This window comes from Balaenoptera physalus (genome assembly GCF_965194825.1).
Source record: "Balaenoptera physalus genome assembly, chromosome: 10".
Lineage (NCBI taxonomy): Eukaryota > Metazoa > Chordata > Mammalia > Artiodactyla > Balaenopteridae > Balaenoptera > Balaenoptera physalus.
Window position 1 is genome coordinate 9677297 of NC_138889.1, and position 25998 is coordinate 9703294.

At 38.5% G+C, this 25998-nt stretch overlaps 2 protein-coding genes and 1 long non-coding RNA gene across 9 annotated transcripts in view; 1 reads left to right on the top strand and 2 right to left on the bottom strand.

Moving 5' to 3' along the window:
- Nucleotides 1-2771, bottom strand: part of SLC37A2 (solute carrier family 37 member 2) — a 31777-nt gene extending 29006 nt beyond the window's left edge. Inside the window, exon 1 of one of the 2 annotated variants that reach the window (XM_082475885.1) lies at nt 1651-2771. The gene's annotated coding sequence lies outside the window, so the exon portion shown is untranslated. The remainder of the gene's footprint in view (nt 1-1650) is intronic. The other variant, XM_082475881.1, reaches the window with a different exon arrangement.
- The window catches only part of LOC309667469, a 76832-nt gene continuing 50975 nt past the window's right edge, over nt 142-25998 (top strand). Inside the window, exon 1 of the long non-coding RNA XR_014267784.1 lies at nt 142-935. This is a non-coding gene — a long non-coding RNA (uncharacterized lncRNA). The remainder of the gene's footprint in view (nt 936-25998) is intronic.
- The window catches only part of CCDC15 (coiled-coil domain containing 15), a 53704-nt gene continuing 43853 nt past the window's right edge, over nt 16148-25998 (bottom strand). For 5 of the 6 annotated variants that reach the window (XM_082475869.1, XM_082475867.1, XM_082475865.1 and 2 more), the window contains 3 exons: nt 18495-18668; nt 18025-18173; nt 16148-16805 (listed from right to left, as the gene is read on the bottom strand). In XM_082475869.1, coding sequence (XP_082331995.1) covers nt 16684-16805; nt 18025-18173; nt 18495-18668 — 445 coding nt within the window. In that variant the 3' untranslated portion in view covers nt 16148-16683. The remainder of the gene's footprint in view (nt 16806-18024; nt 18174-18494; nt 18669-25998) is intronic. The other variant, XM_082475868.1, reaches the window with a different exon arrangement.

Consider the following 25998-nt stretch of genomic DNA (forward strand, 5'->3'; position numbering starts at 1 on the left):
GGGTTGACAAGGATGGTTGTATGGGTTAAGTAAAGTGTCATAAAAATGAAGGAAGCTATTATTATCTCAAATATATCAGATGCTGAACTCTTGCTAAGAAGAGTTGCTTTTAAACTTCTTCCAGCCAACACAATCAAAAGATAAATAAGCAAGGTGACCATGTATCCAAAAAGATTTTGTTTCTCAATAAAAGACAATCTTTTGGAAGGGCTTGGCAAAGAAAGCCCCAGCATTGATATGACTGGTCAAAAGGAGGGGCTTCAGTCTATTCAAGACTGGACTGATGGCTCATAATGGCCTGAGGAATGGGCTTTGGTGACCACTATCAGCCAAACAAGGGGACAGTCCTGCTCTCAAATAGTCAACCGGGGTGGCAGCAGGTATATATAAGGACAACCTGAAAGGAGGCAGTCCTTGGGAAGGGAGGAGCAGATTGGGCAAGTGGTTAAACTCTTATGGTCTCCCAAAGTTGCTTTGTTCAGGGGGAAAAATAAAAAGGAATATATGGTAACGATAAAAGGCAGACTCAGGTAGTCTGTTCACACAAGCTGAGGACAAGTTTTGGTTGCTCTAGTATCTGAAAATAACAATTCATTAATATATTCATTTAATCAACACTTTTGGAGTGCCAACTATGTGCCAGGCAGGATACATTGATGAATGAGAGAGGCACAGCCCCTAATCTCAAAGGAGTCACAGCTGAATGGGACAGACATGTATAGGGATGTAATTCCACCTCAAAGAGCCCTAGAGGAACAGGTTGACTCAAACAAGAAACAGGTTAAAGAGGTATGTTCATCCTCCTAAGGAGGCACTGAGAAAGGGTCAGATGACCCTGGAAGAGGCTTGAGAGGCTCCACAGTAGGTAATATGAGAAGCAGATGTGAAGCACAGCTGGGCACGTGCCAAGTAGAGAAGAAGAGAAGAAGAGAAAGGTAGGACCAACAGAACGCATGGACACAGGCATGTGCAAAACAGCAGAGCATGAAAAAACGTGGTCTATTTAAGAGATGGTGCATAAAAAATTCTGTGTAGCTGGAGAGCACACATGCACAGTGAGGAGGTGCTGAAGATATGACCGTTTTTACTTGTGGTGAAGTAGCGAAGAGCCTTCAAAGTCAACGTTAAGGGGTTGGGATTTTGTCCTTCGGACAGTTGGGGGTTATGAAAAGGAGGTTTGCAAGAAGGGTTGAGACACGATCAGATTTATGTTCCTAGAGGAGAAATGGCCATTTAAAAGCCCTTGCCGACCTCTGATTCTGGATCAAGATGGAATAGACTCACTTCTCCCTATTCTTCTTGCTAAGTGCTAAAATCCTGGGCATTAATATATACAGCAACGTAAGAAAATTCTGAAAAAGTGGAGAGAAGAAGGAAGATTAGCTAGGAAGCTCGAGATCTGAGGAAAGACACAGTAGTGGTTTGTCTGGGTTGCTTTTTGCTTCATTTATCCTGGGCTGGGCTCTGGAGAAGCCAGCACCCAGTCCAGAAACACCAACAGCACAGACAAAAAAGGAAAGGAAAAAACACCAAGAAAAGCTAGCCAGCTAAGTAAAGGATCAAGAAAGGGGCATCCCCTCCAACCAAACACTACAGAGAGCACAGCAGCCCGCCCCACTTCTATCAGCAGAGGCAAAGTGGAGGCCTCACCTTCCATTTGCACCTGGCCGGAATGAGGCATCCTCCCAGCCCCGCCGTCAGGGCGGTGTCAGGGAACTCCGAGTCCTGGGAAGCCAGGACTTTCACCACCTTCCGGTGGTGATGAGCACGCACCCACCCCCCCCCCCCCGCCACCATGGTGTCAGCGGAGATCATATGGGGAGCAGTAAGGAGGGCCCCTCCCCCTCTCATGCAGGGTGCTGTCAGTGGAGGCCCAGTAGGGACCCAGATCTCCCACTCTCCAAACTGTAGCGAGATGCCCTTCTCCACCACCCCACGGGTATCAACTGAGGCCAAGTAGGAAACCTGAATTTCTACCACCCGCCTGGAAGAGAGTATTAAAAACATGATCCAACATGCTGTCACTTTCTTAAAAAACTAAACATACACTCACCATACAACCCACTAGTTGCCTTCCATAAATGAAAATTTCTGTCCTTACAAACCTGTATACAAATGTCTGTAGTGGCCTTATCTGCAATAGCAAAAACCTAGAAACAACGAAAATGTCCCTCAACAGGTGAATAGTTATGGTACACCCAATACTACTCAGCAAATAAAAGAATTATTAATACACACAATTTGGATGGATCTCAATGGCATTGTGCTGAGTGAAAAAAAATCTGTCTCAAAAGGCCACGTACTGTATGATTCCATTTCCTTGAAATGACAAAATTATAGAGATGGCAAGGAGCTTAATGGTGGCCAGGGGTTAGGGATGGTGGGGACAGGGAGGGGTGCGAGTGTCACTTTCGAGGAGTAACGTGAGGGAGGTCTTTGCGATGACGGAATAGTTTTGTATCTTGATCATGGTGGTGTTTATATGAATCAACACGTGTGGAAATGGCACACATAGAACCATACATACATTCTGTACCAATGCCAACTTTCTGCTTTTGATATTGTGCTATAGCTATGGGAGAAACTGGGTAAAGTTTCGTCCCTCAACTATTTTTGCAGCTTCCTGTATATATATCATTGTTTTTAAAAAAGTTTTGTAAAAAGTGAAAAAAAAAAAGGAGCTCTTTGTCAACTTTTTAGTTCTTCCTAGTAGTTCTCAGTTTGCTAATTCTAGAAACAGGGGATGGTACAAATTTACCTTTTAATATAAATCTTTTCTTTTCAGAACATGCTGTGGAGTGGCAAGGTCAGCTGTCCATGCTAATTCAAGTTAACATCTAACTTGCCTTCATCAGTACAGGTTTCAGCATTAGTCCCTTGATTCCAAATTATTCCAACTCTGCTTTTATCTAACACCTTCTTCTGTACCACTTAATGGCTAGGAGATAATACTCCTCCCCATTCCAAAGACAAGAAATTTTAAGCTTATAGAAGAAAACAGGCATGTTCTGAAATCACATAATGGTGGTGGTGGAAAGATAAGATACCAGCTCTCCCCAAGGCCACTCTGTCAGAAGATCAGATTCCTTCTCAGCCCCTGGGGTGACTGTGGACATGCCTCCCTGCCTTACCCTGCTGCTCTCTTATATCTACATTTGGGAGCACAGTTTTACTGCACCATTGTAAAGCAAGAGGAATGAAACAGGGAGAACAGGTTGGACAAAGGAAAATTGGAAACTGGATTTAGAAATGAGAAGCATGTGACTTCAGAGAACTATGATGCTTTTCACAGACAAGAATGGGAAGGTCTTTTAGGGAGAAGTTTACTAGTAAGATTAAAGAAGTTCTGGATAAACAAACTGGTGCCGCACTATATAAACTGGAGATGTTCTTGCTACCCTTCGATGTCCAGGGCAGCAGAGGCAGGCCCCAGATCTGGAAAAACTCGCTTATAGCTCCTTTGGCCCAACAATACCTTCACCCTATAATTTCTCCACAACACTCTTTTGCACTGGTCTCAGATCCCTGGCCCTTAGTGTGCTGTTGGCATTCCTTGTAAAATATGCGAAGGACAGTCAGGCTGCAAGATGCAGGAACTGAGCTCGAGATTGAAATTCCTGGGAGAGAGACCTAAACCTAGTCCTAATCCTATTTTAGATCCAAGTCTTCCCTTCTTCCGAATTCAAGATCAACTAAATGTTCACCGTATGCTTCTAGTAATTTCTATTGACTAAGCCCTGTTTCTAAACCTTTTTCCCCCCTCCTGCTCATGAATTTGTACAGGTTCTTTCCAGTTTATAATGACAGAGCTTCAGCCAGAGAGAGGGGCATATGCCCAGGCATCTCTAGGGGAAAAAAAAACAAAACAGAAAATTCATCAGTTTCTTTCAAACTCCTTGTGTGACTTTGTCAAGTCCTTCAAGTCTTGTAAAGTCCTCGTCTATTTACTGCACGGTAGGAGGTTTAAGACATACACACACACACACAAGCCGCAAAATTAACAAATACAAACAGGTTGAAAACAAGATGAACTATGAATAAATATTCGGTCTGGTTAATTAACAAATATTTTAAAAATCAAATCTGAAATTCCTTATAAAAACTTCCAGTAAAGCAAACTTCAGAAGACCTGGATCATAAATTAACACTCTTGCTGCACCTATATGAATAATTAGACCCAATCTAATGAGACCAGCCTTAGGTTGTGATCAAGAATAGCCTTTCTTGGAGACTATTTTTGATCAAAACAAAGGAAGTTGTAGAAAACATTTTATGCTTCAGTGGAAAATTACACATTGGCTAGAGGACTCCCCTCCAGGTTATCTAATTTTAGCCGATAGTTGATCTAATTTACAATTCTGCAAATTTTAAATAACTATAGAAGGAAATCAGTTTTGTCTCCATTTGAACTTTCACAGCGTTCCTTTATTCATATAAATATGAGTATTTTTTTTCTTTTGCCTTTTCTTGGAACGAGTTATAACAGCTGCTTATTTTCCTTAGGGGTTTAAGTCTTTAACACATGCTCACTTTAATATCAACATGTTCATTTTAATATCTGTATGAAAGTCATGAGTTTACTTTTTTCTGAAAATTGTCTTTTAATGTATATAAACAATTATCATGTAAGGCAGAAAAAATACGTACTGCATACAAGTAGTATACTATGGTTTGGCAGGAGGAATAATTGCTTCTGATTGAGAGAAATCAGATACGTTTTCATAGAGCGGGTGGTAGTAATACTTTGCCTTAAGGGTGAGTAAAGTTTTAAGACTGAGAACTCGAAGGACAATTTCAGGCAAACAAAAGGCCTATTAATCCTAAGGGGCTCTCCTGACCCACATGTTATTAGCCTGCACCCAGCACCCTCGAGTCCCAAGAAGAGGCCAGACTCAGTCCTGTGAGATTCACACAGGAGCAATACCCAGTTTGGAACCCGTCCCAGGGAATCTCCCTGTGTATCTGACCTGGCAAGGCTTACAGTCCCAGCGCTCAGCTGCTGAAGGACTCCTGGCGAGCACAGAAGCACGAGGCGTGATGAAACTGGGATAACTGGCTCATCAAAGCAGTGTGTCTTGAAATGAGCATCACAACCTATTTCCTGTATGTCCGATAGAACTATACCACAGTCTAGACAAATTCCCTACCCTGTGCTGCCTGGCAGGCCAGGTGTAGAGCTGTATGGATCTAATTGCATCTTACTCCTGGAGTCAAATTAAGTTTCATTAATGGCTATTAATCCAAACATTTCCATTTTGCCAGTGGTGAAGAGGAAGAGATAGGAGTTCAGAAAATGTAATACAAAGAAAATACATATTTAGTAGAGCATTAACTAAGTCTCCAGCTATCACTGTTTATCTGTGCCTGATGACATTCCTTCATGAATGGATTTTCCAGCGTAAGCCACTGTATGTAAGTCTATACTTACTGTAGACTGACTTACTACAGACACTACAGTATAAGCCACTTACACTATATTAGTCTCCTAGACTAATAACAAACATCTCCACAGTTTTCAGAAACCCATGCCTAGCTAAACTTCCGATTGTGTTGGCTCAAGCTCCAATCCCGTTCTACTTCAAACTCTCTTTTCCCTTGATCTTCCATTGCTAATTTCAGTCTCAGCCTGTTTCTTGCCTTATGTCTATGTGGTTTCCCCTCCCACTCCCAGCTCTGTTTCCGGGTTTTTGTCTTTTGTTGTTGCTTTTGTTTTTGTTGTTTGTTTTTTACAGAGCAGGAGTCACAGGGAGAAAGGCCCTCATCTACCATCCCTGAGCCAAGTCACTAGTAAGGGAAGAACAAGGAGTTACCTTATGTGGAAAAAGGCTCCTGAGGCTGAACCCTAAAAGACCGAGCTGTATGACAGTCAGTCAGGTTTCATGCGTAGGATATAAAGTCCCAATAGTGACAGGAAAAGATGTGTTGCTCAGCTCTGTAGCAATTGCTTTGAACTCCTTAGAGAAAACACAGAGTCCACCTGGGAAAACAGGGTAAGACATGTTCCTCCTGTAGCTGAACCTGTCAGGTGAGGGTACCTACAGTTTTAAGCCAGGAAGGACTCGAAGATAGGCATCATTTCACCCACTGGCTGAGCAATAAAGGAGACATGCTAATCTATAATTTAAACAACACACCCATCCATTTGGCAGCTAGGCAAACCCTCTTTCCTTGATTCTCCACCTTAAAAAAAAAAAAATCTGGCTTTAGTGGTAAGAAGGCTCAGAGTAGGATGGAACAATGAATAAAATCAAATACCCAAATGCACATCAAATGTAAATGTCATCATTTACATCATCAAATGTCATATGGTACATAGCTGGTGCCGTTCTAAGTGTGTAACTGAATAGAACTTGGGTCTTACTTGCCCGCCGTGCAGCAGAGCCAATTTACTACCACTGGGTTGTGATGAAGGAAATCACAGCGTTTATTTGTAGGGTGCAAAGCAAGGAGTACGGCGTGGCTCGTGCTCAAAAGACCTGAATTCCCTGATGGCTTTCAGGGAAGGGTTTTCAAGGCAGCATCAGGGGTGGAGGTTGCAGGGTGCGTGATCAGCTCATGGACTTTCTTCTGATTGGTGTGTAAGCTAAAAGGGTGATGTTTCAGGAATCTTTATCATCAACCTTCTGGTTCCAACCAGTCTGGGGTCTACGTGCTCGTGTTCAGCATTTAGTCCCCATGGGTGGGAGGGCGGTCTTAGCTCCTGCAGAACAACTCAAAAACATGTGTCAGGTTGTAACATGTATCCCTTGAGGAGGAACTCAGACTCTGTTTTATTGCTGAACTATTGTTTCTTGACTGCTTTTCCTTTGTTTCTGCCTTCCCTCACTTCCCTAATTAGCAACTGCTTGAGTCTGCTCATTGGAACTCAGGGAAGCCTTAGGAGACTAAAGCCTTTTCCTACAAACAAGAAATGGGGGACACAGAGGGACTTTTGTACCCGGCAGGACCCCACAGGGTGCTGCTCACTTTCAATCCCCTCTTTTCTTTGATACTCCTCAATCGTGAGGGGACCAGGGGCAGGACCAGAAAGGGAATCAAGTTCTAGATAAAGAGGTTAATTACAAACTCGGCAGGGGAACTCGGTTTTAGGGGGACTTGGTTTCAAGTGAACTGGAGAGAAGTTCATTTATTATACACAGTGGATTCCGTATAATGATTTCCGTAGATGTTTTGAGGCAGGGGGAGGAACCTAAGACAAGAATTGAGTAAAATGTTTACCAAGGGTGATCTCATCTTGGGGCCTGGAAAGGATGATGGCTCGTGCAGTAAGTACAACACCAAACTGTCTTAATCAAAAGGAACTGATTTGACTTCTCTTCGGCACACCCCTCTAATAGTGGTCAGTAATACTGACAGCAAGACCAGACATGGACCATTCATTTCTACCTTAAGAGAGCTTTAAAAACCAAAGTCAGCTTATTCAAAGTCTTTTGCCCATTGGAAGGGGCCTAGCATGCCAGGAGAACGTTTGCTTTTATCTCTCTCTATAATATATCCAATCTGCCAAGTCTTCTTTTCGGAGAAGCATGGAAAAATGCCCAAGATGGGACACAAAGCAAACTATGCTCACTACACTTAAAGTGAAACTAAAGGAATATTTTGCTTCCAAAACCAGAATCTAAGTAAGTAAACACAGAAAAGTAATACCTGCTACCTATCATACCTTAAATTGTTGGAAGATGTGAAAGCAGCCATTTCTAGCCTCTGCACCCAGTGGGTAGTCAATAAAGTTATTGACAATCTCATTCCTGCCCATCATAAAAGGGCTAAAAACTAAGGGTAAGTAATATTGGACAATTACCAGTAATACACTGGAACAATGCCAGGGAGAAGCCACAGAGTTCATTAAATCAAAGCAATTAGAGCAAGGCGTTTTAGGTAGAACTGCCTAGGAAAATACATCATGTGCCAGCTTTGTGATTGTTACTGCACGAAAACTAGTACATGAATATCCTCTGCTACTACCGTAATCCTGGAATTGCCTCTATCACATGTATATTCCTTCTTTCGGCATGAATTCTGTAAGTTGATAAAGTTGCCTCTGGGGAATAGCACAGCTGAGCTCTTCTGGGATCATGGCCCTCTTGCTGGACACACACCCATACTTTCCTATATCCTCCTGCCCTGCTCTCCTATTCCGTTGTGACCTACTGAACTCGCATCTACTCCGACAAGATCAGGGTTGGAATCAGAGGTGAAGAGAATGAACTTGTCTGACGCTACCGCATCATGTACAAGTAAAATGTACCACGAGTCCACAACTCAGCATGAAGAGTGAATGAAATGGAAAACTGGTGAGGTCAAAGGTGTAAAACATAATTAATACATTCATAGAACGTCAGAGCCACAGGGGAGATTGAAGGTCCCTTAGTATAACCCTCTTACTTTACAGAAAGAGAAAACTGTAGCCCAGAGAAATTATTTGTCTCAAATCACAGTCACAATTAAAGAATGAAAAACAAAGTAAAATGATGTCTAAGGACCTTTAAAGATCAAAAACATTAGGTAAAACTACTAATCATGTAGAAGCATTTGGAATTTTAAAAATTCAAATCTGTGTATCTATTTAACAAGTATTTTCTGAGAGCTTATTACATGCCAGATAGAGCACTGAACAAAAACAGACAAAAATCCCTGTGCTCATGGAGTATACAATCTAGTGGGGAAAGAAAAGAAACATTAAGTAAAATATATAGTATGCCATACAGCTGTAAGTATCATGAAGAAAAATAATGCAGGGGAAGGGGAGACGGAGCACCTAAGCATGGGGGTGGGTAGGAGGGTCACATTTTAAAACAGGTGGTCAGGGAAGGCCCTCTACTTCTGATACACTTGAATGAAGGCTTGACGGAGGTAATAAAGTGAGCCAAACATTATCTGAGGGACAAGTGTCTCCAGGCAGAGAGAGCTTATGAAAAAGAAGAGTCCCTGGAACGTCCATAGAAATACAAGGTCAACGCGGTCCAGCAGAACAAGCAAGGAGGAAAGTAGTGGGCGATAAAGTCTCAGAAGTAACTAGGACCAGATTTTACAGGGCCTTGTATGACACTGTAAGGACTCTGGCTTTTCCTGAAGGAAATGATAGCCAAAGGAGACTTTGAGCAGAGGAGAGACATGATCTCACTTTTTTGAAAGGACTGCTAAGTGGTCCTAAGTGCTAAGAACTTAGGTGGTGCTAAGAAAAGTCTATAGTGGGCAAATAGAGAAACAGAACCAACCAGGAGGCTACTGCAATAACTCGGGTGAGACATGATGATGACTTAGAACAGAGTTGTAGTAGGGCAGACATGGAAAAAAATAGCTGTATTTTAAATATATCTTCAAGGTAGAGCCAACAAGGATTGGATGTGGGCTGTATAAGAAAGACAAGAGTGAAGGTTGCCTCCATGTTTTTTTGGCCAGAACAACTAGAAGGATGGTGTTGTCATTTGCTGAGAATGGAGAAGACTGCAGGAAGAAACAGATGTTTTTATAGTTTGGGATGTGTGCATGTGTGTGAGAGAGAGAGAATGCGTGTGTGTGCAGAGGGTGGAGATCAGAAGGTTTGGTTTTAGATGTGTTAAATTTGGCTGCTGTATTGAGAAAGTACACAGGTGCAAGAAGAGATTACTTAGGAACTCTTAAAATAATCTATGAGAGAGATGATGGTGGTTTGGACCAGGCATCTCGCAGTAGAAGTAATGTGAACTGGAAATATATTTTGCAGGTAGAGTTGACATGATTTGCTGATGAAGTGATGAAAGATGAAAGAGAGAAAGAGGAAAGTCAATGATTTCTTCAAGGTTCTTGGCCTCAGTAACTAGACAAATGGAATTACTATTAACTGATATGGGGGAGACTATAGAAAGAGCAAATTGAGGGAAACCAATGATGTGGAAATGTCAAGTGGGCAGTTAGGGTTAAAAGTTTGCATTTTCAGGGAGAGGCCTGCACCAGATATATAAATGTGGGAGTTATCAGTATATAGGTAATATTTAGAGCCACAAGACTAAAACAGATCACCTAAAGAGCAAGTGTAGATACAAAAGAAGTCCAGGGACTGAGCCCTGGGACACTCTCAAAAGCTTTGGGGTTGTGGGAGCCATGTGTAAGGTACCTCAAAAAAACAGAGTGATCAATTGTGTTTAATTCTGATGCCAGGTCCAGATAAAGTCTGAGAATGACCATTGGATTTAGCAATGTGGATGTCATGGATGACTTTGAAAACAGCACTTTCATTGGAGAGGTAAAGGCAAATAGTCTTACTAGAATGTATTCAAGAGTGAATGTGATGAGAAAAACAGGAACAGGAAGTATCGACACGCAAGGAGTTTTGTTATAAAGAGAAGCAGAGAAGGTTGGTGGTACATGAAGGAGAATGTGGGGTAAAGAAAGGCAGCAGGTGGCTTTCTTTTTCTTTCTCTCTCTCTCCTTTCTTTTTTTCTTGGTTAGTTTTCAAGATGGGAGAAATTACAGCAAGTTTATATACTGATAGGAACACTCTAGTAGTCAAGGAAAAATTATGATGCAGAAGAGAAGGGGAAGAAATGCAGAGGCAATGTCCTTTCGTAGGTACAAGGGAACTGGATCCAGCCAGTAGTCAGAGTAGGCCTAAGACAGAAGAGCAAACAGCTCATCCATATTAACAGGAATTAACACACACAGGTAGGTAGGTAGGTATGATGGTGGGAGCTCAGGGAAGTTCCCTTTGGACTGCTTGTTTTTTCAGTGATACAGAAAGCATCGTCACCAACTGAGAGTGAGTGTGAGGGAAAACCTATAGGAACTTTGAAGAGAGTAAAAAAAAGAAACAGTTATCTAGGAAAGTGTTCATTCTTAATCCATCGTTTTTCACTTGAAATGTCTGTCACCTTCCTTATTTGAAATAGTGGGCCCAAATTTAATCCTGTCCCTCACCCCCCCGCCCTGAAATCAAAATCTATCTCATTTAGGCTCAATCTTATCTTCAGGCCTCTTCTTATTAGTCCCTGCTAATTTAGAAAACTTGTAGAATTTGTCCTCCCAACCATGACTTCAGAAACGTGTAAATTCACGCAAACTCTTAGAGTCCAGGCTCCTTTCCAAAGCACATTCATCCAATTCAAACAGGATTCACCGCACTATCATCACTAAGGGTCATGAGACTCAGGCTTCCTCCTTGGTAGCTGCTGGTTATCCCAGCATTCTCTAACCCCACAAAAATAAATCTTTAGATACTGTCTACACATAACCAAACTACAATACAAAAGCATACTCATTCTCAGGTGAGATTTATATTCATAGACTTAACCTAGAGGAAGAAGACTTGAAATTTCTCTGGTCCTGTGTAAGACCTAATCCCATCACCATTCTTCCATTAACTTGATGTCAGACAAGTCAATTCACCTATATCAGATAACCAAACTAAAAAAGTAGAACAAAACAAGCAGAAAAAACAAACAAACAATCAAAACATGTTGGACGAGACCAAAGAAACAAATAAAAACCAATACAACTTATCCTAGGAGTGAAAAACTTTAACATCTGAAAATCAATTAATATAATACATCTTATTAATAGAAAAAAATGACAAAAATACATGATAATCTGAATAGATGCAAAAAAAGCATTTGACAAAACCCAACAACTTTTCATGATAAAAACACTCAACAAACTAGTAATAGAAGGAAACTTCCTGGGCTTCCCTGGTGGCACAGTGGTTGAGAATCTGCCTGCTAATGCAGGGAACACGGGTTCGAGCCCTGGTCTGGGAAGATCCCACATGCCGCGGAGCGGCTGGGCCCGTGAGCCACAATTGCTGAGCCTGCGCGTCTGGAGCCTGTGCTCCGCAACAGGAGAGGCCGCGATGGTGAGGCCCGCGCACCGCGATGAGGAGTGGCCCCCACTTGCCGCAACTGGAGAGAGCCCTCGCACAGAAACAAAGACCCAGCACAGCCATAAATAAATAAATAAATAAATAAATTAAAAAAAAAAAAAAAAAAAAAGAAGGGAACTTCCTTAAACTAATAAAGCCTATCCAAGAAAAATGCACAGCTAACATCCCACATACTAGTGAAAGACTAAATGCTTTCCCCCTAAGATCAGGAACAGAACAAGGATGTCATCATTCCTATTCAACATTGTACTGGATGATCTATCCAGGGCAATTAGGCAAGAAAAAGAAATCAAAGGCATCCAGATTGGAAAAGAAGTAAAACTGTCTCTATTTCCAAATGAGAAAATCTTATAGATGAAAAATCCTAAGGAATGCCCTAAAAAACTATTAGGCATAAAAAATTAATTCAGGAAGGTTACAGGATACAAGATTGATATACAAAAATCAATTGTAGGGCTTCCCTGGTGGCGCAGTGGTTGAGAATCTGCCTGCCAATGCAAGGGACACGGGTTCAAGCCCTGGCCTGGGAAGATCCCACATGCCGCAGAGCAACTAGGCCCGTGAGCCACAATTACTGAGCCTGCGCATCTGGAGCCCGTGCTCCGCAACAAGAGAGGCTGCGATAGTGAGAGGCCCGCGCACCGCAATGAAGAGTGGCCCCCGCTTGCCGCAACTGGAGAAAGCCCTCGCACAGAAACGAAGACCCAACACAGCCATAAATAAATAAATAAATAAATAAACAAACAAACAAACAAACAAACAAACAAACAAAATTTAAAAAAAATCAATTGTATTTCTATACATTTGTGATGAACAATCTGAAAATAAAATTAAGGAGATAATCCATTGAAAATAGCATCAAAAAGAATAAAATACTTTGGAATAAATTTAACAAAAGAGTACACATTTTATGCTCTGAAAATTACAAAACATTGTTGAAAGAAATTAAAGACTTAAATGAGTGGAAAGACATCCCATGTTCATGGATCAGATGGCAATAGCTCCCAAATTGACCTATAGATTCAACGCGATCCTTATCAAAATCTCAGCTGGCTTTTTTGCAGGAAGGTGATCTTAAAATTTATATAAAAAATGCAAGGGACTCAGTATAGCAAAACAATCTTGAAAAAGAAGAACAAAGTTGGAGAACTCATGCCTCTCAATTTCGTAACTTACTACAAAGCCACAATAATCAAGACAGAATGTATTGGTTTAAGGATAAACATATAGATTAATGGAATAGAACTGAGAGTTCAGAAATAAACCCTAACATTAATGGTCCAACGATTTTTTTTTTTTTTTTTTTTTTTTTTGGGGCTGCATCAGGTCTTAGTTGCGGCACACAGGATCTTTGTTGCGACATGTGGGATCTTTCGTTGTGGTGCAAGGGCTTCTCTCTAGTTGCGGTGTGTGGGCTCCAGAGCACATGGGCTCTGCAGTTTGTGGCACATGGGCTCTCTAGGGTGCGAGCTCAGTAGTTGTGGTTTGCGGGTTTAGCTGCCCTGAGGCATGTGGGATCTTAGTTCCCCGACAAGGGATCAAACCCGCGTCCCCTGCACTGGAAGGTGGATTCTTTACCACTGGACCACCAGGGAAGTCCCAATGGTCCATTGATTTTTGACAACAGTGTCACATCAATTCAGTGGGGCAAATAATAGTTTTTTGAATAAATGATGCTGGGACAACTAGATATCCTCATGCAAAAGAATGAGGTTAGACCCCTATCTAACACTATATACAAATATTAACTCAAAATAGATCATAGACCTTGGTGTAAGAGCTAAAACTATAAAACTCTTAGAAGAACACACAGGAGTAAATCTTTGTGACCTTGGATTATGTAATGGCTAAAGCAACAAAAGAAAAAGTAGATGAATTGGACTTCCTCAAAATTAAAAACTTTTGTCCTGCAAAGGAAACCATCAAGAAAGTGAAAAGACAATCTCCAGAACAACAGGAAATATTTGCAAATCATAAGTCTAATAATGGACCTTATGGAGAATATATTAACAACTCTCATAACTCAATAATCAAAAGATAAGTAACACAATTACAAAATGGCAAAGGATCTGAAAAGACAGCTCTCCAAAAAGGATATACAAGGGGCTAATAAGCACATGAAAAGATGCTCAACATCATTAGCCATCAGGAAAATGCAAATCAAATCCACGAGATACCACTTCATACCCAGTAGGATGACCATAATTAAAGAGACAGATAAGGACAAGGGTTGGAGGATGTGAAGACATCTGAACCCTTATACACAGTTGGTGGGAATGTAAAATGGTGCAGCCACTCTGTAAAACAGTTTGCAGTTCCTCAAAATGTTCAATGTAGAGCTACCATATGACCCAGCAAATCCCCTCCTAGGTATACACCCAAGAGAAATGAAAACGTATGTCCACAGAAAAACTTGTAAACAAATGTTCATAGCAGCCTTATTCATAATAGCTAATTAGTAGAAACAGCCCAAATGTTCATCAATTGATAAATGGGTAAATAAAATGCAGTACATCCATAGAGTAGAATATTATTCAGCAATAAAAGCAATGAAGTACTGATACATACTACAACATGCACAAATCTGAAAAACATTATACTAAAGATTCCAGTCACAAAAGACTATATATTATAAAATTCCATTCATATGAAAAGTCCAAAATAGACAAATCTGTAGAGACAGAAAGTGGGCTGGTGATTGCCAGGGGAATGGGAAACAACTGCTAATGGGTATGGGATTTTTCTTTTCTATATTTAAAAAAAAGTTTAATTGTGGTAAAAAAAAAAAAACCCACACATAATCTAAAATTTACCATTGTAACCATTTTTAAGTATACTGTTTAGTAGTGTTAAGTATATTCACATTGTTGTGAAACAGACCTCTAGAACTTTTTCATCTTGCAAAACTGAAACCCTACTCATTAATCAACTTCCAATTTCCCCCTCCTCCCAGACCCTGGTAACCATCACTCCACTTTCTGTCTCCATGAATTTGACTACTCTAGGTTCCTCATATGAGTGGAATCACACAGTATTTGTCTTTTTGTTTCTGGCTTACTTCACTTACCATCATGTCCTTAAGGCTAATCCATGTTATAGTACGTGACAGGATTTCTTTCCTTTTTAGGGCTGAATAGTATTCCACTGTACGTATATACCACATTTTGTGTATTCATTCATCTGCTGTTGGAAACTTAGGTTGCTTCCACCTCTTGGCTATTGTGAATAATGCCATTATGCACATGGGTGTGCAGATATCTGTTGAAGATCCTGCTTTCAATTATTTTGGATATACACCCAGAAGTGGGATTGCTGGATCACAGGGGCATCTCTTTAGAGTGACAAAAGTGTTCTAAAATTTGTTAGTGGTGACAGTTGTACAACCCTAGAATATACTAAAAACCACTGAATTGTACATTTCAAGTGGGTGAATCAAATGGTATATGAATTAGGTCTCAATGAAGCTATTAAAAAATACAACTCAGAAAGGTTAAATCAAGGATATAGTTACATAAGGATTTTGACTGAACTGAATAATTAATCTGGTTCAATAACCAGTCAATCTTGTCACATGGGTAATTCTGACTCTTATTTGCAATGACCTGGCTAGATATTTAGGTGTTTTTTGAGACATAACTTAAGTGCTTTTTAAACACTGACCATTAGAAGACGTAGGAAAAAGAAAATGTCAGTACCTATCTTTAATTCACAATATTAAACCTTTTCATATTTTGTGTCAAGAAACACTGTGAAGAAATAACAAATTCATACTAACTATAGCAATTTTTATTTCATCTGCTCTGTAGGTATGGCATTCACCAGATTTTTTTAAAGATAGGGAAATAAGGTAGAATATTTTTTTAATAAGTTTAAGGTAGAATATTTTTAATAAGTTTATATTTTTAATAATATAAACTTATATAATAAGTTTATATATTAATATAAATAAGTTTATAAATTAATATTAATATAAAATAAGTTTATATATTTTAATAATATTTTTAATAAGTTTAAGGTAGAATATTTTTTTAATAAGTTTAAATCATAAGTCCATTATTAGACTTATGATTTGCTTTATTCACTTTGACTTCAGATTCACTTTTTGAAATGTCACTCACAATTATGTCACATAAAAGATGCCCAAAAGACAGAGAGTTTATTTGCCTTTCTCTTTTTTGCAATAAAAATTATAAAATTTAAAAGTCCTATGTCCATTGTCACTGAATGGGGAAAGAGGGAATAAATTAAAAAACAGGAGAGAAAAATTTTTGAGAAAAAAAAACATACATCAAATTCAGATTGTTCTCATCTCTAATTGTTATACACAACTAGAAAAGTTAACAGCAAAACAGATGGCCACTGAGGCTCAGAAACTCATTTTATCATCTTCTCTTCTGCTTCATCCAGACATTTTCAATTTTGTCAAGACTCAAAGTACAGATACAGACTCAAAGCACAGATATAGAAGACTCAAAGTACAGATACAGAAAGACAATAAATGAGATAATCTCAAAGATTTCTAATAACCTCTTCTGATCAGAGCAGAGCAAAGTGAGAGAAATCTTACCAGTCTGACTGATCATTTTTAAAGCAACATGCTCCATGTGGTTTACAGCAAACAGACAAGTTTGGAAGCCAACTTTCAATCTTGGTGCCAAGCAGAGTGAAACAATGGTCATGATCTAATTATAGTGACAGCTGTTATTATGTGGGACAGTCTTTCTTTTCAGATTACACATCTTATAAACTTTAACATCTTTTCATAAATAATCTCTCAGGGTTGACTTTAAGTGAAGGTTGAAATACTAACAGTTGATTTCAGATTCTTATTACAGATTTTTCAAAGTCCGTCTGTGTGCAGAAGCAAAATTATGAATGGCGACTCGAAGAGTTGAGTTCCCTTCAGGGATATCACAGGAATTGATGACTGAATGTAGTGCCCGGGTATATGCTGCAAATAAAGATTTGCACAGTGGTGAATGAAGTCAGATTCTAAACAATTCTCCCAACCTTTTTCTATTAGTACTGTTTCTCTGCCCAGTCTCACAGGAATTAACTTTAACCCATTCACTGAATAAATATTTATTGAGTACTTACCACACGCCAAGTACTCTGTGATTATAGGAAAGATAAGGGAGAGGATGGACACAAAAATTAAATTGCAGTGTAATATTTCCAGACCAGAGGCATATACAAAATGTCATCACAGAATGAAGTTTGGAATGAAAGAAAAACTAGGAGAGGATGGAAAAGATTTCCAGAAGTGGTAACATTTAAGATGGTCTTGAAGGATTAATAAAAGTAAAGGAAAGAAGGCATTCTAGGCAAAGGAATGAGTGTGTGGGGTGCAAAGGTATAAAAAAATGTGGCATGTCCTGGCAGTAGCAAGTTCGATAAGGCTAGAGGGTTGCCTGGAGCCAGAGAGAAGATATGCCAAATATGACATGTATTTTGTACTGTAATGGTAAGTCCTACAGGTTTGATGACAGGGGAATGGCACGATCAGATTTGTGTTTTTAAAATATAACTCACAGGACTGATAAGAAACTCATATCACAGGGCAACAGGAATACAAATACTTGCAGTACTTTCAGTGTGTGTATGAAGCCTATATAATCTCTACAGTATGTAAATCAATATATTTAAGAATGGACAGGAAACAGAAATACTAGTCTCAGCAGGAATGACTCATCTTCTCTAGCTGGGATCCCTGATAAAGATAGAGTTTATATTGGTCCTCATTTCCCTCAGTGATCCTTAGCAGAACTGAAAGTCTAATGTGGATATCTACACATTATAAATAATATATATATGTGAATATAAATAATAAGTCTATGTTAGATAAGGCCTAACTTAGATGGCCGTAAGAGGCAAGCTCTAATATTCTTCATTTACAGGAGGACCTGAAACCCTCGTCTCACTACTGTGGAGTGAGCTAGAAATATTTCCCCAGCATAAATGGAGACAAGAAGATAACAGATCTCAAAGAGAAATATAACTCACTATAATTATTTTTATTGCCTCAGAGTTGTTTTGTAAAGGGGGTAGAATAGTCTCTGATATATAGTAAGCCCTTAGTCAATAAATGCTACATTACTACAATCACTACTTTTACTGTTGTTGTTTTTTTAACTGCCACCAGGCCCCAACCATTCCTTTAAGAGACTTACCTTTGTGGTTTTTATAGAAAATACAATTGTTGGCACAGGTATCAGGATGAGCATCCCAAAAATCAGGACCACAGCAGCATAGTGGAGGTAAAGTAATATTATACAGCTGCATTTTCTCCTGGATCTGGGCTTTTAAAGCTTCTACATATCTATAAAAATACAGTATGACCAGGCAAAGTGAACCACTAGGAAGAGAATGAGTGTGAGTCCTTATTTTACTACCAGCTTTAACTGTTAAACTATTTCATATCTCTGTGCCTCAACTCTTCCTCTTTGTCCTGGGAAGCAGCACTAGGAAAAATGTAGTGCTATTCCAGAGAGGTATTAGGCAATCAAGAAATCTGATGAAGTTCTGTACTCCCAAAAGTATGAGAAGACACAGTCAACTCTTTTTTAAGGAAAATGAGAACACTGACTTCCTAACACGTTTCCTCTAGAGCCAAAATTTCACACAGAACTTTTCAAAGTACCTTTGGTATTCCTTTTCTTTCTGTTGTTTTTCTCTGGCTCCTTTTACTTCCTCAAGTTGTAGCTGGGCTAGTATCTCACTCATCTTCTCCCCTGAATATGGCTCTTCACGAAAGTTCATTCTTAATATCCTCTGCTCTTCAGCATAACGTTGCTGCTCTTTCTTTTTCTTAATTCTGAGAATAAAATCATAACGTGGTTAGGAATTTCGTAAAATCATTCTTTAGAATTAGCTTCTAGATCCAAATAACTCAAGAAATTCCCAGAAACAGGGAAGTCAGGAAATCAGTTTAACACCCCTAGAAAAGCCTCAAAAACTCCTGCTGGCTGATTTGAGTTTATCCCGTAGTTCATGTATACACATAGCCTCTTGAATGGAAATGACCAATGGTTGCTACTAAAAGAGTTTTCCTGTAAGAATTCTAATACAAGAACTTTCTCAGGTTAAAACTACAAGTAGACAGGGCTTCTGCTTTTGGCTAAAACGGAGTAATAGGGACTGGGCTTGCCCTTCCACCTTAAACAACCAAATAGATAAATAAACAAATCAACCCAGAAATCAACCAGACCAAATACAAGAAAACAATGGTTTTCAAGACACTAGATATTAGGCAACAAAAGACAGTGATCCTTGACAGATGGAAAACAAATGAAGTGAGCCCTACAAGTGCCCAAGCTTACTGCCTCAAAAGTTTCAAGGCAGCAGCACAGGGAGTTGAGGTGGAGCCTGGGAGACTCCCTGAGTTGAGGAGATGAAGCTCAAAGTCCAGGGACACAAAAGCAACTAGAGCTCCTAAGACAGAAAACCAGGGAGAGAGAGCTGCTCAGAGAGGACCTTAGAGATCTGCAGAGGGTCTCCTTCTAATACACAGCAGAGCACTGTGCATGTATGTGAGGAAATGATTTGGGGCCAGGGACAGAACCATCCGAAAGAATAACAGGGAACAGTGTCCTGTGCTCACACAGAGCACAGAATAGAGCCTGTTCCCACCAGTCAAGACTTGAAAAACTCATAATGCACAGGACATTGGGTAAAGTTTTCAGAAAGATTTTACCTCAGTAGTGGGAAATAATGATTAGTCCTAGACTGAGCACTGCTCCAGACACACCCAACATTGTAAAAGCAAAGCCCCAAAGTAACTTAACTGCATCCCAAAACAAAGCTCAGGAAAATTTATAAGAATACAAAGATATCCAGTAATCAACAAGGTAAATTCACAATGTTGGACATCTAATCAAAGATAAGATGCAAAGAGGCAGGAAAATACAACTCATAATGAAGAGAATAATCAATCAATCAAAATCAACCTAGAATGGACAGTAATTAGAATTAGCACAGAAGGACATTAAAACAGATAGTACAACTATATCCTATATGTTCAAAAAGTTTAGACATAAAAAAGGCTGAAATCAACTTCTTGAGATGAAAACTACAATTTCTGAGATGAAAAATACATTTGAGAATAAGCTTATATATTAAAGAAATGGAATTAATAATAGGTGACCTTCCAAAACAGAAAGCACTAGGTCCAGATGGGTTCACCAAACAATTAAGGAAGAAATTATACCAAATCTCTTCAATCTCTTTCAGTGGGCAGAAACAGAAAGAATATTTCTTAACTCATTCTATGAGGTCAGCATTACTCTAATACCAAAACCTGACAAAGATATTACAAGAAAACTACAACTAATATCTCTCATGAACAAGAGGCAGAAATCCTCAAAAATATTAGCAAGTCAAATCCAATGGTGTACATATATTACATTCCACAACCAAGTGGAATTTATGCCAAGAAAGCAAGCCTGGTTCAACATGAAAAAAATCAATTAATGTAATAGATCACGTCAATAAGCTAAATAAGAAAAATCACAAGATCCTATAAATAGATACAGAAAAAGCATTTGACAAAATCCAATACCATATAATCCAGCAATCATACTCCTTGGTATTTACTCAAAGGAGTTGAAAACTTATACCCACGCAAAACCTGCACATGGATGATTAAAGTAGCTTTATTTATTTTATTTACTTATTTATTTATTTATTTTTGGCTGCGTTGGGTCTTTGTTGCTGCACGCGGGCTTTCTCTACTTGCAGTGAGCAGGGGCTGCTCTTCGTTGCGGTGTGCGGGCTTCTCATTGTCGTGGCTTCTCCTGTTGCAGAGCACGGGCTCTAGGTGCGCAGGCTTCAGTAGTTGTGGCACATGGGCTCAGTAGCTGTGGCTTGCAGGCTCTAGAGCTCAGGCTCAGTAGTTGTGGCACACAGGCTTAGTGGCTCCGCGGCATGTGGGATATTCCCCGGCCAGGGCTCGAACCTGTGTCCCTTGCATTGGCAGGAAGATTCTTAACCACTGCGCCACCAGGGAAGCCCTAAAGTAGCTTTACTTATAATTGCCAAATCTTGGAAGAAACCAAGATGTCCTTCAGTAAGTGAATGGATATATAAACTGTTGTACATCCAGACAATGAAATATTATTCAGTACTAAAAAGAAATGAGCTATCAAGCCATGAAGAGACATTGCACATAAATGCATATTACTAAGTGAAAGAAGCCAATCTCAAAAAGCTACACACTGTATGATTCCAACCATATGACATTCTGGAAATAGTAAAACAATGGAGAAAGTGAAAGATCAGTGGTTGCCAGAAGCTGGGGTTGGAGGGAGGGAAAGCAGGGTGAAAAGGCAGAGCATAAAGGACTTTTAGAGTAGTAAAACTATTCTGTGTGATACTATAATGATGGATACATGTCATTACACATTTGCCCAAACCCATAAATGTACAACACCAAGAGTGATCCCTAATGTAAACTATAAACTTTGGGTGATAATGATGTGTCAATGTAGGCTTATCACTTGTTAACAAATGTACCACACCGGGCGGGGGGATGTTGATAATGGGGGAGGCTCTGAATGTCAGGGGACAGGGAGTACATATGGGAAATTGCTCTACCTTCCTCTCAAATTTGCTGTGAATCTAAACTGCTCTATAAAAATAAATTCTTTATTAAAAAAATACACTGGATGGGATTACCAGCAGATTAAATGCTGCAGAACGAAATCTGAAAGCATAATGATAGAAATTATCCAAAATAAACCACAGGGGAAAAATCCAAAAAATTAAAAGGAACACAAAAAAGCAGTTAATCCAATTAAAAATGGGTAAAGGACTTGAATAGACATTTCTCCAAAGATGATCTATAAATGACCAACAAACATGAAAAGATGCTCAATATCACTAATCTTTAGGAAAATGCAAACCAAAATCTCAGTGAGGTATCACCTCATACCACAGTCACAGCAATATGAATATGTTTATTTATTAACACTACTGAACTGTACACTTGAAAATGGTTACAATGGTAAATTTTACATTATGTGTTTTATACCACCAAAAAAAAAAAAAGACATGTCACATAAATATATAAATGAACAAATGGAGGGGGAAAAATGAAACAAAGTTGTTTTTAGACATACAAAAACTGAAAGAATTCATCCCTAGTACAGGCATAACCCAGAGATACTGCAGGTTTGGTTCCAGACCACTGTAATAAAGGGAATATTGCAATAAAGCAAGTCACATGAATTTTTTGGTTTCCCAGTGCATATAAAAGTTCTGTTTACACTACACTGTAGTCTTTTAAGTGTGCAATAACACAATGTACATGCCTTAATTAAAAACTCATGCTATTGGCAAAATGGCACCAGTAGAACTGCTCAACACAGGGTTGCCACATACCTTCAATTTGTAAAAAATGCAATATCTGCAAAGTGCAATAAAACATAGTGCAATAAAACGAGGTATGCCTGTGTATCCACAACTAAAAGAAATGTTAAAGGTTGTCTTTCAGACATGAGCAAAGTGATACTTTAGGTAATATATATAAGATTTTTCTTATTAGTTAAATCTCTTTAAATAATAATAGACTGCTTTAACAAAAATAACAATGTATTTTATATATAAAAGTAAAATGTATGACAATAGCATAAAGGTTGGGAAGAGAGAAATGGAAGAACATTACTTTAAGATTCTTATATTAAGATTTTTATACTATATGTGAAGTAGTATAATATCATTTGAAGGTACACTGTGAAAAGTTAGAGATGTATGACATAAATCCTAGAACAACCAATAAAATAACAAAAATGTCATAGTTAACATGCCATCAAAGGAGATGTAATAGATATAAAAATATAAAAGTAATTCAAAAGAAGGCATAAAAAGAGAAAAAGAGGACAAAGAACAGATGGGACAAATAGCAAGATAATACACTTATATCAAACCCTACCAAAAATCACATTAAAAGTAAATGATCTAAACACCCCAATTAAAAGGAAGAGATTGTCAGATTTGACAAAAAGTCACAACCCAACTACATGCTGCTGACAAGAAATGCACTTTAAATATAAAGAAACAAATAGATTAAAAATACAAGAAATACAAAAGATATGCTAGCACTAGTTAAAAGAAGGTTGGAGTAGGTATATTAGTATCAGACAATGTACATTTCAGAGCAAACAAAATATCAGAGATAAAGATCACTTCATAATTATGGAGTCAATTAATTGAGAAGACCTAACAATCCCAAACAGTTATGTATCTAATAAAAGAGCTTCAAAATACATGAAACAAAGACTGATGGAACTTCAAGGAGATACAATAAATCCATAGTTACAGGCAGAGATTTTTAATACCCTCTCTCAATTATTGATAGAATAACTAGGCATAAAAATGGCAAAGATATGGACTTGATCAACATCATCAACCAATTTGACCTAATGGACATTTATAGAACACTCCACAACATTTATAGAATAGCAGAATACACATTTATAGAACAAGAGAATACACATTCTTCTATTATAAGGTTATTGGACTTAGAACATTTACAAAGATAAATCATATTCTGGGCCATAAAACAAGTGTCAGTAAATTCAAAAGACTTCAAGACATACATAGTACAATAGAATTAAATTAGAAATCAATAACAGAAAGATCCTTGAAAGATCTCCAAATACTTGGAAATTAAATAACACACTGCTAAATAACCTATGACCAAAGAAGAAAAAAGGGGAAATTAGAAGGTATTTTGAACCAAATGAAAATGAATTTATTGAATGTGGCTAAAGAGTATTTAGTATGATATTTATAGCACTAAATGCCTATTTGAGAAAAGAAGGAAGGTATCAAGTAAATGTCCTAATCTTCTACCTTAAGAAACTTAAAAAAGAGGAGGAAATTAAATCTAAAGTAAGCAGAAGAAAAGAAATAACAAAGATTGAAGCAGAAATCAATGAATTAGAAAACAGAATTAAAAAAATTAATGAAACCAAACACTAGGACTTTGAGAAGATCAATAAAACTGATAAATCTTGAGCTTATCTAATCATGAAAAAAAAAGAGAGAGAGAAGATACAATTTTTAAGATAAAAAATAAGAGAAATGAAACTACTACAGATTCTACAGATATTAAAAGGATAATAGGAGAATAATAAGAATAATTTTATGCCAATAAATTAGACAACCTAGATGAAATGACAAATTTGTTGAAACAAACTACTAAAGCCTCATCAAGAAAAAAATAACCTGAATACCCCTATTTCTACTATCAATGTTGAAACTGTTGTTAAGAACATTTCCACAGTGAAAAGTCCAGAAACAGGGACAGTCACTGGCAAATTCTACCAAACAGTTAGGGAAGAAATAATGCCAATTCTACATAAACTCTTCCTCCCAAATACTCCCCAGCTCATTCTATGAGGCTAGCATTTCCCTGAAAACAAAACCTGTCAAAGATATTACAAGAAAAGTAAAAGCCAATATCTCCTAGAACATAGATGTAAATTCTAAACAAAATTTTTAGCAAATCTTACCAAACAATACATTATAAATTTATTTATTTATTTATTTCTGGCTGCGTTGGGTCTTTGTTGCTGCGCGCGGGCTTTCTCTAGTCGCCGCAAGCGGGCTTTCTCTAGTTGCCGCAAGCGGAGGCTACTCTTCGTTGTGGTGCTCAGGCTTCTCATTGTGGTGGCTTCTCTTGTTGCGGAGCATGGGCTCTAGGAGCACGGGCTCTAGGCACGCGGGCTTCAGTAGTTGTGGTGTGTGGGCTCAGTAGTTGTGGCTCGCGGGCTTAGTTGTTCCGCGGCATGTGGGATCTTCCCAGACCAGGGGTGGAACCCATGTCCCCTGCCTTGGCAGGTGGATTCTTAACCACTGCACCATCAGGGAAGTCCCTCAAACAATACATTAAAAGGATAATACATTATTACCAAGTGGGGTGTAACCCCAGGAATGCAGGACTGATTTAACATTCGAAAATCAAACAATGTTATTCACCATATTAGCAAACTAGAAAAGAAAACCTATGATCATCTCGCTAGAGAGGAAGAAAAAAATTGACAAAATCCAACATCCATTCCAGATAAAGATTCTCAACCAACTAGGAAGAGAAGGGAACCTAAGAAAAAACTATAGCTAACATCATACTTGATGGTGAAAGACTAAATGCTTTCTCTCTAAAATCAGGATTGTCCACTCTCATCACTTCTATTCAACATTCTGGAGGTTCTAGCCAGTGAAATCAGGCAAGACAGAGAAATAAAAGACATCCAGATTTAAAGGAAGAAGTAAAACCGTTTTTGTTTAAAGATGACATGATTACCATGTAAAAAAATCCAATGAATTAATAAGTGAGTACAAAGCTCCATACCCAAAAATCAACTGTATATTTCCATATACTAGCAATGACAACAACAAAATCAGCAACTGAAAAATTTTAAAAATACCATTTACAATAGCTTCAAAAATATGAAATACTTCAGGATAGACCTGACAAAAAATGTGAAAGACCTATACACTGAAAACTATAACTGAGAAAAATTAAAGGAGAGCTAAATAAATGTTCCTGGGTTGGAAGACTCAATATCATTAAGATGTCAATTCTCCCCAAATTATCTATAGATTCAACACAATCCCACTCAAAATCCAAGAAGGTTCTTTGGTAGAAATTGACAAACATTTTAAAATTCATATGGAAATGCAAATGGCCTAAAATAGCCATGGCGACTCTGGGGAAAAATAAACTGGAGGGCTAACACTACCTGATTTCAAGCATTATTATAAAACTATACCAATCAGAACAGCATGGTATTAGCATAAAGATAGACAAATAGATCAGTAAAACAGGAAAGAAAGTCCAGAAATAAACCCACACATATAAGGACAGCTCATTTTTTTTAACGTCTTTACTGAGATATTATTTGCATACCATAAAGTTCACATGACCATAATGTAATTTGAGAACATTTTCATCATCCCCAAAAGAAACCTTGTACTCATTAACAGTCACCTTCCACCCACTCCCACTTAGCCCTAGGCAAACACTAATTTTTCTGTCTCTATAGATTGTCTGTTCTTGACATTTCATATAAATGGGATCATACAATATGCAGCCTTTCATGACTGGCTTCTTTCACTTGGCATAAGTCCATGTTGTAGCATGT